The 14,366-nt window shown below is 33.2% G+C and overlaps 1 protein-coding gene across 1 annotated transcript; it reads right to left on the bottom strand.

Moving 5' to 3' along the window:
* Positions 1–8,150: 8,150 nt before the first annotated feature.
* Positions 8,151–13,582, bottom strand: LOC128731910 (tetratricopeptide repeat protein 39B-like). The gene is made up of 9 exons (XM_053825067.1): positions 13,500–13,582; positions 11,523–11,554; positions 10,719–10,826; positions 10,261–10,602; positions 10,004–10,169; positions 9,573–9,901; positions 9,001–9,507; positions 8,787–8,927; positions 8,151–8,721 (listed from the first exon to the last, which is right to left on the bottom strand). Exons 1-9 carry the CDS (start codon positions 13,557–13,559, stop codon positions 8,613–8,615), a joined length of 1,794 nt encoding a protein of 597 aa, XP_053681042.1. The 5' UTR covers positions 13,560–13,582; the 3' UTR covers positions 8,151–8,612.
* Between the last annotated feature and the right edge of the window lie 784 nt (positions 13,583–14,366).

Genomic DNA, 14,366 nt, shown 5'->3' with positions numbered 1-14,366 from the left:
AGCTGTGAAATATGTATTTGTTACATATAGTTCTGTTGATTCTCTAGCTTTGCCAAGTGATTCGTTTCGATTAGCGATGGAATAATGAATTGAATATTAGAAGCACTTTGCAACCACAGCAAAAACGAAAATTATCACTTTTGTAATGATGTCAGACGTCTTTTTTTCAGCTTTTTGCAACAGATTTTCTCACTCTTGTAGTAATCTTTGAAAGAAAAGAAAAAGGAAAAAAACATAAATTCTACTAACGAATGTTCGCTGTTATAATTAGTTCCAATTATTGAATAAATATGATTAAAATATTAAGATTATGTAAGCAATGATGCCAATAACACCCATAATAAGTGATAATAAGTGCCATAAGAATTGCTACAGTGAGCAATTGTGAAAAAAAAACTTTTCTGTAAGTTTTCCAAACTCCACAAACAACATATCTATTTATCCGCAGTAAAAATATTATTTTCAATATAAAATTTTGTAAATCACCGGACCATGTATTTTTGCTCAATTAAGTTTAATAATCTTCTTTACTTTATTAACCGAGTCAGACCGTGACAAGGCTCTCAGCGGCTGTTGGAAGGAATGCCTTTCAGCTCACAAATAATTATACAAATCTAAATACGGCCAAATCGTCGTCAAATACATAACTAACTAACTAATCTTTATTTTATTAAATCACACCACCAAGTAAACCAAAACAAGTAGAGTCCACGTGCATTTTGTTTACCGTTGGCTCATTAGCAGGGACAATCAGTTTACATAGGTCACGCACACAGAGAAGAACATTTTTTTTCTTTTCAACGCAAAAATAGCTGGTGCTGTTTGTGTGCGTACAATGCGTAGCTAGTGCTATAAAATATTCCCCAACGAACTCACTACCCGCAAATAAAACGCAACCGGTCGATTGCTATAATTTTTCACATCTTCACTTCACGCACACATGTGCTTGTTCTCACTATCGTATCCCTTCTACAACTGATGCATCCCGTGCCACCCATTCTCCTTCGTGGAAAACTTTCTTGACATTGCTGTGCCGATGACGGGATGATTGAAAAAATTATCGATTTTTCGCTAAGTGTCAAACATTTCCGGATACCCGGAGCGCGTTCGCGGCAAAGATATGGTTATTTGCCAATATTTACTGTATACCTTTATTAGTATCGAACGCTGGTTTATACTTACAAATTTGCATTAATTAACAACATTATTAAACCGCTTCGTTGCATTGTTTGGATGCGAAGCAATCTCTGCATCAATGGTCGAACTCGAACTCTGCTTGATTCTTGCAGCAAAATCGAATGCAGATGTGTAGCTTCTTGAATAAGATTTTACACTGCCGTTGTTACATTTTATTACTGCTCCATATATCCCGTCACGATTTTAAACTAGTTCGTATTAATTCTTGTTGCGTTGTAGCCTATTTCAACTAAGAAACATCATACACTAGCTAAATTTCTTTGCTGGCGGGTGGGACTATGTAGATTTAGTATTGCAAATATTTCGACGAGTTATACCACGTCTTTAGTACGCAACTATCCACATAACGTGACAGAATTCACTTATCATTACATGAATATGAGTAACGGAACGCAAAAATTAGTTTTAGGAACGTAAAATCAACTAGAAATCACTTCCCACATCACGGATGACTCGCGTACAGAACATTTTCACCACCAATAGCTTTTCACTTCACAGGACTTACCATGACTTTGCATCAATACACACATACACACACTCACTAGTTCAAGCCCATGACCCATCGCGCCCTCCTTTCTGCTCATGTTATCGTCTTTCAGGACGGTATCACAATGTCTCACAGCTCACGCTCTGTTTCGCTTGGAGCAAGTGAGAAATTGGAGCTCATAGATTCTCGCCACGCAACCAATTTGCTCACGATTTACATTTGTATTGGAAATTCCATCTGTCTCAATCCAGTTTTCGGTTGCTTCACGTTTTATTTCATTTTGCCGCACGGTTCTCGAGCGTAGGGAATGTTCTTGATGTCACAAAACTGTTATATATTGTTTTGTTCTCTACAACTTTATTAAAACTAGCATGCTTGTAACGCATTGATGCCGAACTTTAAGCGAACACGAACAACAATAAAATTTTCTTTAAGAAAATGTCTTGACGGAAGGCTGGAGCTTCAATCATTTTCCAAGGCGTTCCAACATTAGCTTTAGCAAACGTTATATGTTTTGAATTTATTTTTTGCGAACCGATATGCATTACTTCTCGGTATGGAATGAAGCGTTCCTTTTACATATGGTAACGAAGTGCGAAAGGAAAGAATAACGATTGTTATGGAATTTGAAGTATATATTATGGTTGGCTAGGTGAAAAAGAACAAGGCATCGAACAGCCGAAGTAAGAGGGAAATTGATAGGATTTATAAACAGACTGTTATTGAAAAAAAACGATCAATGTGAATGACAAGAGTAGCCGACATGATACACCTCCCCTCGTTAAGAGAGTAATGTAACGACAATTATTTAATATTGTAGTTATTCTGATGTACATTTAATAAGCCTGTTCTTGTGTACTATTGAAATTTTGTTTGCTGTGTCATTTCGAAAGATGCATTATAACTCTTGATCTTTTATAACCGTAAATGGTCCAATATATACTCGATCTAGTTTCTTCTTGTTTTCATTTGTTTTATATACATTATATAAACATAGTCATTAATTTTTATATATACATAGCCATATATTTTATCATTATATTACATATACACAGTCATATTAATTTTTATATTGTTTTGGGTTTGCCGATCTATTGGCAGTAATTTATTGTTTTTTTTTTGTTTTCGTTTAGTTAGATTTTCCTTTGATATTGCATTTGACATTTGTAGTTTATACTTGATTTCATTGTAGTATTCATTTATGTCATAAACTGGTTCTATTTTGCTTTTGGTTGTGTCCTGTGGTAAATTACTTTTTCTTCCAAATACTAGCTCATATGGTGTAAATTTAGTATCTGAGTGTGATGTAGTATTGTAAACAAATGAGTAGAATTTAGTACATTCGGCCCAATCGTTGTGGTGTTCTTCAGTATATGTACGCAGGATTATTTGATTTTGAAAATTTCTGATATCAGTTTTAATATTTCATTGTTGTATTCTAAGCCGATTTCATTCCCATAAAACTTCCATACGTTAATATAAATTGTTCTGCTAGTACTTCAGCCATTGAGTTTGCTTCTTTGTTAGGAATTGGTTTTATAATATAATATAATATAATATAATATAATATAATATAATATAATATAATATAATATAATATAATATAATTACAATATGATTTGTTAGTTCACATTGAATTATTATAGCGTATCTGTTATTACTGTTAGTTTTCGTCATTGATCCTATTGTGTCGCTTCCTATTACGTCAAAAGGTTTAGAAGATGTTGTCGTCACAACAGCTTCTTGTCGGGTATGTCTAAGGGACTTGTTAGTCTTGCATGCTTTACAGTTTTGTACGTACTTTTTGATATCGTTTTTCATATTCCTCCATAATTATTTCTCTTTTATCTTCAATAATAATCTGTACTGGCCTATATGTTACGTGTGATTGTACACTGAGAGGTTTAAAAATTTTATAGATTCCTTAGTTTGTAGTTTTAGTAATTTTTTAACTTCAAATGTGTTATTTTCCTACCAGATGTAGGGTTGATCATTCCTCTCCTTTTCTGCTGGCTAAGTTGAGACTACGTTTGAATTAATTCTCTTTTTTGTCATTGCTCTTGTGTTTACTCTAAACACTGTTTTAGTGTTTTCTTTTTCCGTTGGTATTATTGCTTTTAATTCGTCATCAGTTTATCATCACTCTAGACAATGCATCTGCTGCTACGTTTGCTTTTCCTGCTAAGTATTCGATTTCAAAGTCGAATTCTTCTAGATCTAATCTTATTCTAATTAACTTATATGTAAGGTTTTTCATTCAAATACTAGTGATCTGTGGTCCGTGAGGATTTTTAATTTTCGACTACATAAGGTTATACATAAGGTTTGAAATAGTTTACTGCCCAGTGAACAGCAATTCATTTTTTTCAATCAATGGCTTATATTTCTTTCCCGGTGTGAAACTTTTACTCGCGAATGCGATTGGAAAGTCGTTTAAATCGGTAAGTTGTGATAGTACTCCACCACAAGCACTGTCTGATGCATTAGTTGTGATTATGAATAGCTTCCCAAAGTCTGGATATTTCAATACAGTTGGAGATAATAGTTTATCTTTTAGCTCAGGGGTCGTCAAAGTCCGGCCCGCGGGCCAAATCTGGCCCGCTAGCTGGTTTCATCTGGCCCGAGAGAAATTGTTTGTGGGCCTTATGAAGAACACAAAAACCTATTATAAGGCTATCAGATTATTTTTTGATCTTCGAATCCAAAATCAACATCAACGTAATCGTATCATTTTTTTCGTATCAATCGTACTTTTTTTTCGAAAACAACTTATTTCATTCCACATATTGTTGCAATAAAAACCAGTCAAAGTGTTAATTTGTAGTTGTGCAGTATTATTCATTCTACCTTGTTATATTGACATTTTTAAAGATTTGTTTCATATGGCCCGCAATTTCAGGCTAATTTTCAATAGCTGTTTTATTTGCTACTAGTAAAATTGGCGAATTGTATGTTGATACTGATGGTTCTATTATATTATCTTTTAGCTTTTTGTGAAGTTGACTTTGCGAAATAGATTTGCTTATAGTTTGGGATGTATGAGGGGACGTTGTCTTTTAATTTGTTGGAATTCGTTGTTTGTAAAAATTATTTGTGGTTACTGGTTCGTCTAGGCAAAAAATATCTGCAAATTTAGTTATAAGGTTTATCAATTGTTCATTGACATATTCGGGTATATCACTGTGTTGTATTCTTATGATTTGGCTTTATTGTTGCACGTGGTTTCGGTTACACGAATAAGACTACACAAATTGGGACACCGTCAAGGACACTATACGGTACACTATAAGGGATACGTCCGGTGCTCTCGAAAGTCGAGCAGAGAGAGAGCGCTTGACCACTACTGCCGAGCTCTGCTCAGCGACGTCGATCGACCGATTGGCCAACCCGATGTGACGCACTCAGTCGACATGAGCCGATCAACCGGTTGCATCCGTTGATTCGGATGTCAGATACGTGCTCTTAACATACTTTTTTGAATTTAACTTATAAATTTTTGAAGTTTTTTCTCTGTTAGTGAAATTACTGTGTTGTGATAAAATAATTCAGGGGTGATTTCTCTTGCGTGGATTAAAATATCTTCTTTAATGTTCGGTATTTTTATACTTCGTATTACTTCGCTTTTAAATGGTAACATGAAACCATTATTTAAATTGTCTTCTATTGGGTGTTCAATGTTTTGTCCCTAGTCTTGATGAATGTTATTAATATATCTTCTTGGACTCCTGGGTTATATTCATGAAAAAATTTGGCTGAGTCTATGAAATTGTCTAAATTTTCTGCTGTTCCATTGTATGTTTTATACTGATGACGATGCTGTCTTTATATCAAAAGTCGCCATTTTTTATTTTTGGATAGTTTTTCTTAATTTGATTATATTGTATATTAATGTAGCAGTAGTTTTAAATGAAAGTTTGCCTGCTTCTGAAATATTATTGTCTTTACTTCTCCGTATATAGCTCTTGTTATATTTAGCTTAAATTCTTAGTGTGATTCTCTAAGATTGTCCATGATTTTTAGAATAATGTAGTATGATGTTTTGCTTTTATTTAGTTTTTCTATCCATGTTTTATAGTGACTTCTGTCTTTATTTTTCCTTAGCGTGTTAACAGTTAATTTAAGAGCTTGAACATGGAGTTCTATCAAATTCATTTGGTGATGATTTTAAATAATGATTTTAATTTTGTAGCATAAGCACTTCCGTTGACTTCTTGTACTGCGCTACCCTTTTTTTCACTATGCTAGAATTGCTTTTATCACTTTTTTTGCTTGAGTCTTTAGAAGGTTATAGATTGCTGAATCAATTTTTACAATTAACAGCACTGCCATCATTATGCATAGTAGGTTCAGTTTAAGATGATCGTAATATCATGATCTCCTCTAACTCTTGCTTGTATCTTAAGACCGGAGTAGCCCTTTTTTCACTAATAACACTACGCATCACGAGTTGTTTGCATGGCGGTTTTCATTTCACATCTGTGTTCTTTTTTTTCACTCGGCATTGTACGATAGCCTCACTATCGTGCAGCGAATTAGACTCGCCAGGCTACGGAGGGCTGGTCACGTCATTGGAATGGCACCGGAATGTCCACATGGACAGAGGAGGCGTGGTAGGCCCAAACTGATGAACTGAAGATGGAGTGATGGCATGGAAGTGTCCGCCAAAAAGGCCGGGAATAATCATTGGCAGATGACGGCGCTCGACCGCGAGCGGTTCCGGTTTCTTTTGGAGCAGCCCAAGACCGCTAAGCGGTTGTACCGCCTGATAAATAAGTAAATTATCAGATTGTGTACTTTAATTGATTTACGAGACTTAAATTGTCAAATTTTTCGATTTCGTTCGAAGAAAACTTTACAGATCGTATCACGATCGGTGTAGTGCTGCAACTTTTGGTAGTACAATTATATCCGGCGTTTGTAGTAAAGGATTGTATGGTGGACCCGTATCAGGCCAAGAATGTCATCGCGTGCGTTGGCAACGGCAAAAGGCAACGGAGTCCGGTTCACTTAATATTCAATCAATTCTATTCTATTTGCTCTATTCAGCAAACTATAACTTCCCTGTATGTTCAAACATATACCTCGTTCTTTCGCCTATTCTTTTTATTATTCTAGAGAAGCTTCTTATTTTTTTCCTCAACTTTATTACAAACCAACTTGCAAACTACTACTTAAAAAGTACTTTGTTCCAGCAACCACAAACGCATCTCTCTATTGCCCGTCATTCGCCACACAGTCTTGTTTTATGCCTGTGTACTATCAATTCTTATCATTGTGATTCTTTCCCTATTCTCATTGGTCTTTTGTCCTTAACTAATCCCTTTTATGCCTCCTTTCAAATCCGCTCCGCTCACATCTCTTATCATCTTCAATGGCGTTTACGTCGTACGTTTTACTGAATTCTATATAATCCTCCCCATAACTTTCATATCTGTTGTATAAACTCTCATGAACCCTTTGATAAGTGTAGGAATTTAATAAATCAAAGTAAGCTTGATCTCTTCTACTTTACACATTATAACACTTATCAAAAAATTTATGACACTTTTTTTATCTTCTTTACTGGCCCGGTCACAATTGAGCACGTCGTAATGACATGGCCCATCTTGCTATGCTTAGCCAAGGCTTTCATGACTTTTTTAATTACTCGTAGCTGGCTAGTCAGTCCTCCGTTTCCGGGGACGAGGGGGGGGGGGGGGGCTAAGACGAGATTTGATCCCGATACTATCGTGTGTTTGTGTATGACACTTTTTATATTCCATCATATATTTTATATACGGATCATATATTTTATATAAGCATATATAGTCATATTCCTAAAACTTTCTCTCCACTACTACATTATTTGTGATATCATTCCGGCAACGACATATACCTTCTATGTCGTCGATGAAAAGTGATTAGAAGGCTCACGGGGTGAGCGAAGGGGAGGAGTAGCTAGCAACATATTCGATTATCCGTGAGGAGCCCTCTATTTTTCACCTGCTGAAGGAGATGCAAAACCCATTACTTACTGGAAAGAATAAGAAGAAGCATATGCATCCGGTATAAACCAAACTTTCAGCTACGTGAAAATTTCAAGTCATAGAAAGACTTAGTTTAGCTTAGCAAAGCAGGCGTTGACCGTACACCGGTTGTTGAGCCATTTAAGAACAAGATCAGGAAAACCGTGAGCCATTCGATTTTTTGGGTGATATTCCTGATGGCAAAATTGTGTTGAAGCCTCCCTTTGCATCCTACTGGGAAAGATGAACCTTAAGAACAATATTTCATCGTCATCCATGTCCTTTCAAGTGACTAGTATCGTTTTTCTAAGCATAAAGGTAATAAGAAAATATAATTTTCGGAGAGGATAAGAAGTGATAAAAATAACTAAGCTATAAATAGGGTAATAAACAACAGATAGTTGGTTGAACTAGAAGAGGTATAAAATAGAAATTGCGAGTAAGATTTTTTTCTTTATTTATTTCATTTGCATTTTTATTTTAACCTTCTCCCTTAACTTTTTTTACACAACATTAGAGCTTACCACAGCTCACCGAAAAAAAATCAAATGTAGGTGGTACTATACCGATCATGGAACTCCAATAACAAGCACCAAAGAATTTTCGCAATTGTCTTGAGCATAGCTCAAGAGTCAACATCTATTATAAATTTGCTTTAAGCGAAATATGAAAAAAAATAAAACATGTTCCAATTAAAAATAAATCAATGGCATAGTAAATGAATTTCTTTGAATTTCATGACTAGGCAATAATTCCGAATGACATGCTAAATTATTTGTTGATTGTAAATTCCACGACTTTTTTTATCGTATAAATGCATTCAATTTCTCATCAGATCAAATTTGGTGATAATAAGAAAGGTTGTTGTGTTGCCATCTATTTGACGAATATTCGTGATTCTTGATAGTGACATACATATTTCATTATACGCCAGTTGGAATGTTTTCGTAGCTTTTACCTTTAATCTCCATGAGTGCCGTATGTATGCGAAAATGAAGACGTGATTCTAGTGAGTAACCGGTATAATTCTTCCTAAAAACAAAACAGAATAATATAATTTCATAATTTCACGGTTTAACTTTTTGTCAATTTCATACTTCGCATCTTCAAGCGCTAGAATTGCTTGATCTTTACTGCCTTGGTCAATGTAGATAAGTGCGAGCTCTACAATTGCATACGGCACCAGGTAATGATCCTCTTTAATATCTTTATACATTGCAATTACGTCCTCAAGGCACCTAGAAGAATATAAATGCAACATCCATACCATTAATTTCAATAAACATAAAATTTATAAATTACAATACGAACCGTGTCGCTTGTAGAGGGCTATTCATCTGCCGCAGGCAAGCACCTTTAAGTAACATAAGTAAAGCCTTATTATCAGCTGCGTAGACTCCGTATGTTGGATTAGTTTTTGAGTTCATGCATTCGTTGAAATGATTAAGATTTTCCTCCACTATTCGGTAGACGCCGTCTGCTAAGTGAAAGTGTTTGCCCAATATTTTGAATAAATTCCAAACATACATTAGTTCTAAAGCTGGCACATATAAAAACGACTGCTGAGTAAAGAATCGTTCGGTTTTTTTGCAGGCAAATTTCTCCATCGGTAGAGATTTGCCTGCTATTCGTTGTTTGTATTTTGGAACTTCCTTCATCAGTGTAGCAATCGTACGCACTTCACTAGAATGCATGTCTTCTGTTTTTAGCATGCACATGATCGATGCTTTCTGATATGTGTAAATCGTACGTGACCATTTACTGTTTTCGACAAGGTATGTCGCATAAAGCAATGACTCCCGCCAATCCAGTCGTAAGCTGTAATTAAATACAACTTTAGCATAAAAATTATTCGTATTAACAAAAACATTATTATAGCTTACCAGTTGACCCAGAGCAGCTCCCAAAAACACAAATGGTGAAATTGGGGCCAAACGTTTTGCGACTTCCAAGACTTTTTATACCACATTAAGGCATCATCAAGATTTCCTTTCATGAATTCCAGACGACCCTTGAAGAACAGGAACCACACACCATCCGGATACTGTTTCAGTTGCTTTACTAACAGCTCATCACAAAAACGTAAATCTCCCTCTTTGTGACTCAACACATAACAAACGATCAGGTTGTATCCAAGCAGTGTCATCACGCACAGAACCTGTCGTATGCCTTCGCTTTGTGATCCAGTAACTAAATCCTGCATACCGGATTGCTAAATTTACCAATGTGCAGCAACGTGTTGCAAATGATAAATCAATGTGTGGTTACGAAATATAACAACATTATATAAACATATTTAAATCTTCATAATTACCTTGTTTCCCGAGAATCCTATGTACTCCAAAAGTTTTATTATTCTGGCTGGAAGCAACGATATCATAAGATTAAACGTTCCTAGCCCCATTCGAACACCGCTTTCAAAATGCAACTTTGAACTTTCTGACTCCCATTGGCGATGATTGAGTATGTTATTGCATTCTCTATAAAATCCATAGAAGAGAAATACATGATTTTCATCTCTCATCCTGTTTATCGGATTTTTCAACATCAGTGACAACAAACAATACTCACTTATACATAGCAAAACAATTTCTAATCTTCATTCCACCCTTTATCAAACTCGTTAATGTTTCATCCTCAATAAATGTTAACATTGCTTTCAGCAGCAATGCTTCTGCTGAACACAGTTCGGCATGGGCTTCCATATCGGTGTACTGATCATAATTAACCTTCTTAAATGTCTTACCTATTGTCTCCGTAAGAGTGTTCTTCTTTCGAAAGCGGTTACAAACGCCCAAACACTGTTTTAATGCTTCGGATGCAGCTGCTATGTGCTGTTGTTCAAATGTAAGCATTGCTTCCAAATATGTAAAAACGCTGTGCCCCACTGAATGGTACATGCTGGAAGTAGCCCTAAAATATTGGTAAAATAATCAGAGTCAATTGAGAGTTGGAAATAATATAAAACCAATAAAAATAACTGTAAGTAAGTTTTAGTAAAACTAATCAAAACGTTTCTAGTCACTTACATTGGTTTCATTAGAGCTTCCGCTTCATTAAACTTATTGTTGAAAAACAAATCCACAGCGATCTTTGCTTCTGCTAATGCTGTATCCAAATCCAGCGTACAAGAAGCTCTGCGAAAAAAACATATAAATGTAGATAACAATATCACTTGGTTTAGTAACAGAACTAAGAACGCTCATTGCATTGAATTACAGATTGCTGAATGCTTCTTTTGTCATGCATTTAAGGCATATGAATTTTTAGAAATGGTAACTGAACTTGGATTGAAAACATGTGAATATGAGAGATGATATAGAAGATTGATATTTATTGTTTGAGTTTTGTTCTCCCTAAACTCCCACTTAAATTGCTATAAAAATTCGCTCAACTAAAACAAAAATTGATCATATGTTTTCTTGTAACTTGAAACCCGCATACCGCATTACATTTTACGAAGAGTTGTTACGTTGCAATATAATTAAACGGTGATAACATATGTTTTTACAACAAATCTTCAATAATATTCTCTTCAAATATAAATGCAAACATAATATGCTATTTTAAAGTTTTCCCATTACGTCTTAGAGCCTATTTCGTTTCAGTAATATAAACTCGTAATCTCGATGATTTTGTAAATCAATCAAGAAAGGTCAATCATGTATATTCTAATCTGGTAAAGATTCATACGAGTAATAATTGCATACTAAGAGTAAACTAGTTCCCACCAAATTTAATTTTAATTAACATTTTGTTGTTTAAAATTAAAAGAAAAATTTAAAATATTTTCAAAAATTACACAAAATATATTTATTATTCGATGTACTTACGAAGCGCCTTCGTTGTCACAAGCGTCTTGAAACTGAAAAAGTAAAGCAAAAAAATGTTACATTTAAACGTTTCGTTGAAATGCAAAAAAACGTTAGAAATACTATCAGTGTATACTAAAGGAAAATATAAATAAAAAATAAATCCAAGCAGCGTATAAATCTGGTGTTAGAAATTTCCTTCAATCGAATGAAAAGCCTTATCAATGATCAAGCAATTCACGATACTATAACGGGTTTAAAACATGATGTAGCGTAACTACCGGTGCGAGGCTATCGATGTATTCAGATTTGTTTGTTTCACAACATCCCAGGTTCTATCAGTCTATTGAATTATCGTCCGATGTGCAAGATAGCTTAATTGTGGAGCTGGTTGTGTGGCCGGCTGAACAAGTTCAAGTTCAGCAACTTCCCAGCAGCTATACGCCCAACCAAGGTCAAAAATAATAGTTTTGCGAAGCCAATTAACCAATGTTTTTTATCATGCAAATATGAAAACATTGTTGGCTGCTACCGAAGCTAAATTCAATCTCTCAACGTTTGAATTTTAATAGAAGTCATATAAAAAATATTATTGAATATATATATATACTCAGATCTCCTGCTTGATTCTCTGAACAAGGTAAAATAAACTGCTTGAAACTACTCTTAAATGCTTTATTATATCAACCCCTTATTTTTCACAAGCTTTGTAACGTGCTCGAGTTTTAAAGACTATCCAAAATTAAATTCAACTTGTTATCAATAACAACTTAATTATTTTGCACATTGAAAGGAAGGATAATTTTGCATTTGCAAGATGATTATAGGGGCTTCTTTTCTTTATCCCAGCTATATTTAGCTTTAAATTTAGCTTTTTAGATATTATTGATCTTGAAACTATAAATGTAAGCCAACAAATAATGAAACGGAGAAAGTATCATTTTCAGATTATAAATATATTCCTAGAAATACTGTTCACTGTGCAAAATGGCTAATAGGTGTATATATTTTTAAGTGATGAAAATTGAAATAATTGCAATAATATGAAGCCATGTCAGATTTGTAAATCAGACGCTTAAGCTAAACATTATGTTCGTTATCTCAAGATTTAGAGCAACTGATAGCATTACAAAGCTGTGTTACTTAATGTTGGATTTGGTGGCCTGAACGACAAACTGATAACAAAACAATCTGTTACCTGCCTCAAAAGGATCTAAGAATTGATTTTCAAAAACGATTAAACGAAAGATGTTGAAGAACTAACAGCTTCCCAGAGTTATGCTCTATTTAATTCCTTTTGTAACTAAAAGTTGCTATTATGAAAAAAATACGATTTATGATATAATCCATGTCAACTGAACACATCAAACCCTAAAACTGAACGTGGCTACCATGAATTGCATTATGGTTTCGAGCAGTTTGGTAATCTAATTAACTACATTCAATCTGTCTGTTAACACATTTTACGCTATTGGATTGCAACTAAATTAATAATATATATATGTATATATATATATATATATATATATATATATATATATATATATATATATATATATATGTATATATATACATATATATATATATATATATATATATATATATATATATACATATATATATATATATATATATATATATATATATATATGTATATATATATGTATATATATATATATATATATATATATATATATATATATATATATATATATATATATATATATATATATATATATAGATTATGTATATTATATATATATATATATATATATATATATATATATATATATATATATATATATATATATATATATATATATATATATATATATATATATATATATATATATGTATATATATATATATATATATATATATATATATATATATATATATATATATATATATATATATATATATATATATATATATATATATATATATATATATATATATATATATATATATATATATATATATATGTATATTCCTTACCTCATCATCATCGTCATAGTTTGATAATTCGTCGCTATTGGAAGTTGTTGCGGTTGCCATGTTAGCTTAAGGCGTACTTGTTCTTTTAACACAATCTTAGTAACAAACTAATGTTACTAGTTTTGGTCTTAAAGGTGGTTGCACGGTAAAATTATGCTAACACAACGATTTCATTCACTTTGTGTACTTAAGTCTTATGCCTCAAGTTCTAAAATGAAAACAAATATGATTATTTACTGACACATGACTGCAGGTCTAGTTACAGTTGTGGTTGCAATCTGCAATATATGCATTTTTTGCAAAAATATATAACACTCATAACACTCGTATGCAAAAACGATATTTGTTTCACGATAACACGATTGTTGCAACTTATTTATTAAGCTTTACGAATGTTCACATTGAACACATTCGATATTAGTTTAATAATATTTATAAAGATATAGTATATTAACACTGGATGGTAACATAGAAATAAAAGGATAACTGCATCTACGTTTGTACATTGTCTGAGGTAAACGTTTAAAATTATTTATATAAAATTGGAAATTAGGTTGTAATTTGTAGCTGCAAAAAACGATTCATGTATTTGGCATGTTGCAAAATAAAACATAACTTCCTCTGCTTATCTGTGACGACAATAAAAACGGCATCACAAAACACCTATCGCAACAGCAAAATAAGATTACTGTTTTAATCGATGTATTTCAATCGAATGGTGTTTAGACTTTGCGGCGATAGTGCCAAAAACAATGTATTTTAAGTCGCCAATATTGATATAATCAGAATTTAAAATTTATGAATAAATAATAACTAAGAAGATTGGTGAATTAATTGGTCTTCATGCTGTTCATTACACTATTAGTA

This window comes from Anopheles nili, chromosome 2, assembly GCF_943737925.1.
Source record: "Anopheles nili chromosome 2, idAnoNiliSN_F5_01, whole genome shotgun sequence".
In the NCBI taxonomy this organism is placed as follows: domain Eukaryota; kingdom Metazoa; phylum Arthropoda; class Insecta; order Diptera; family Culicidae; genus Anopheles; species Anopheles nili.
Note: the sequence above shows the minus strand (reverse complement) of the source record. Positions and strands in the feature narration are given on the sequence as shown.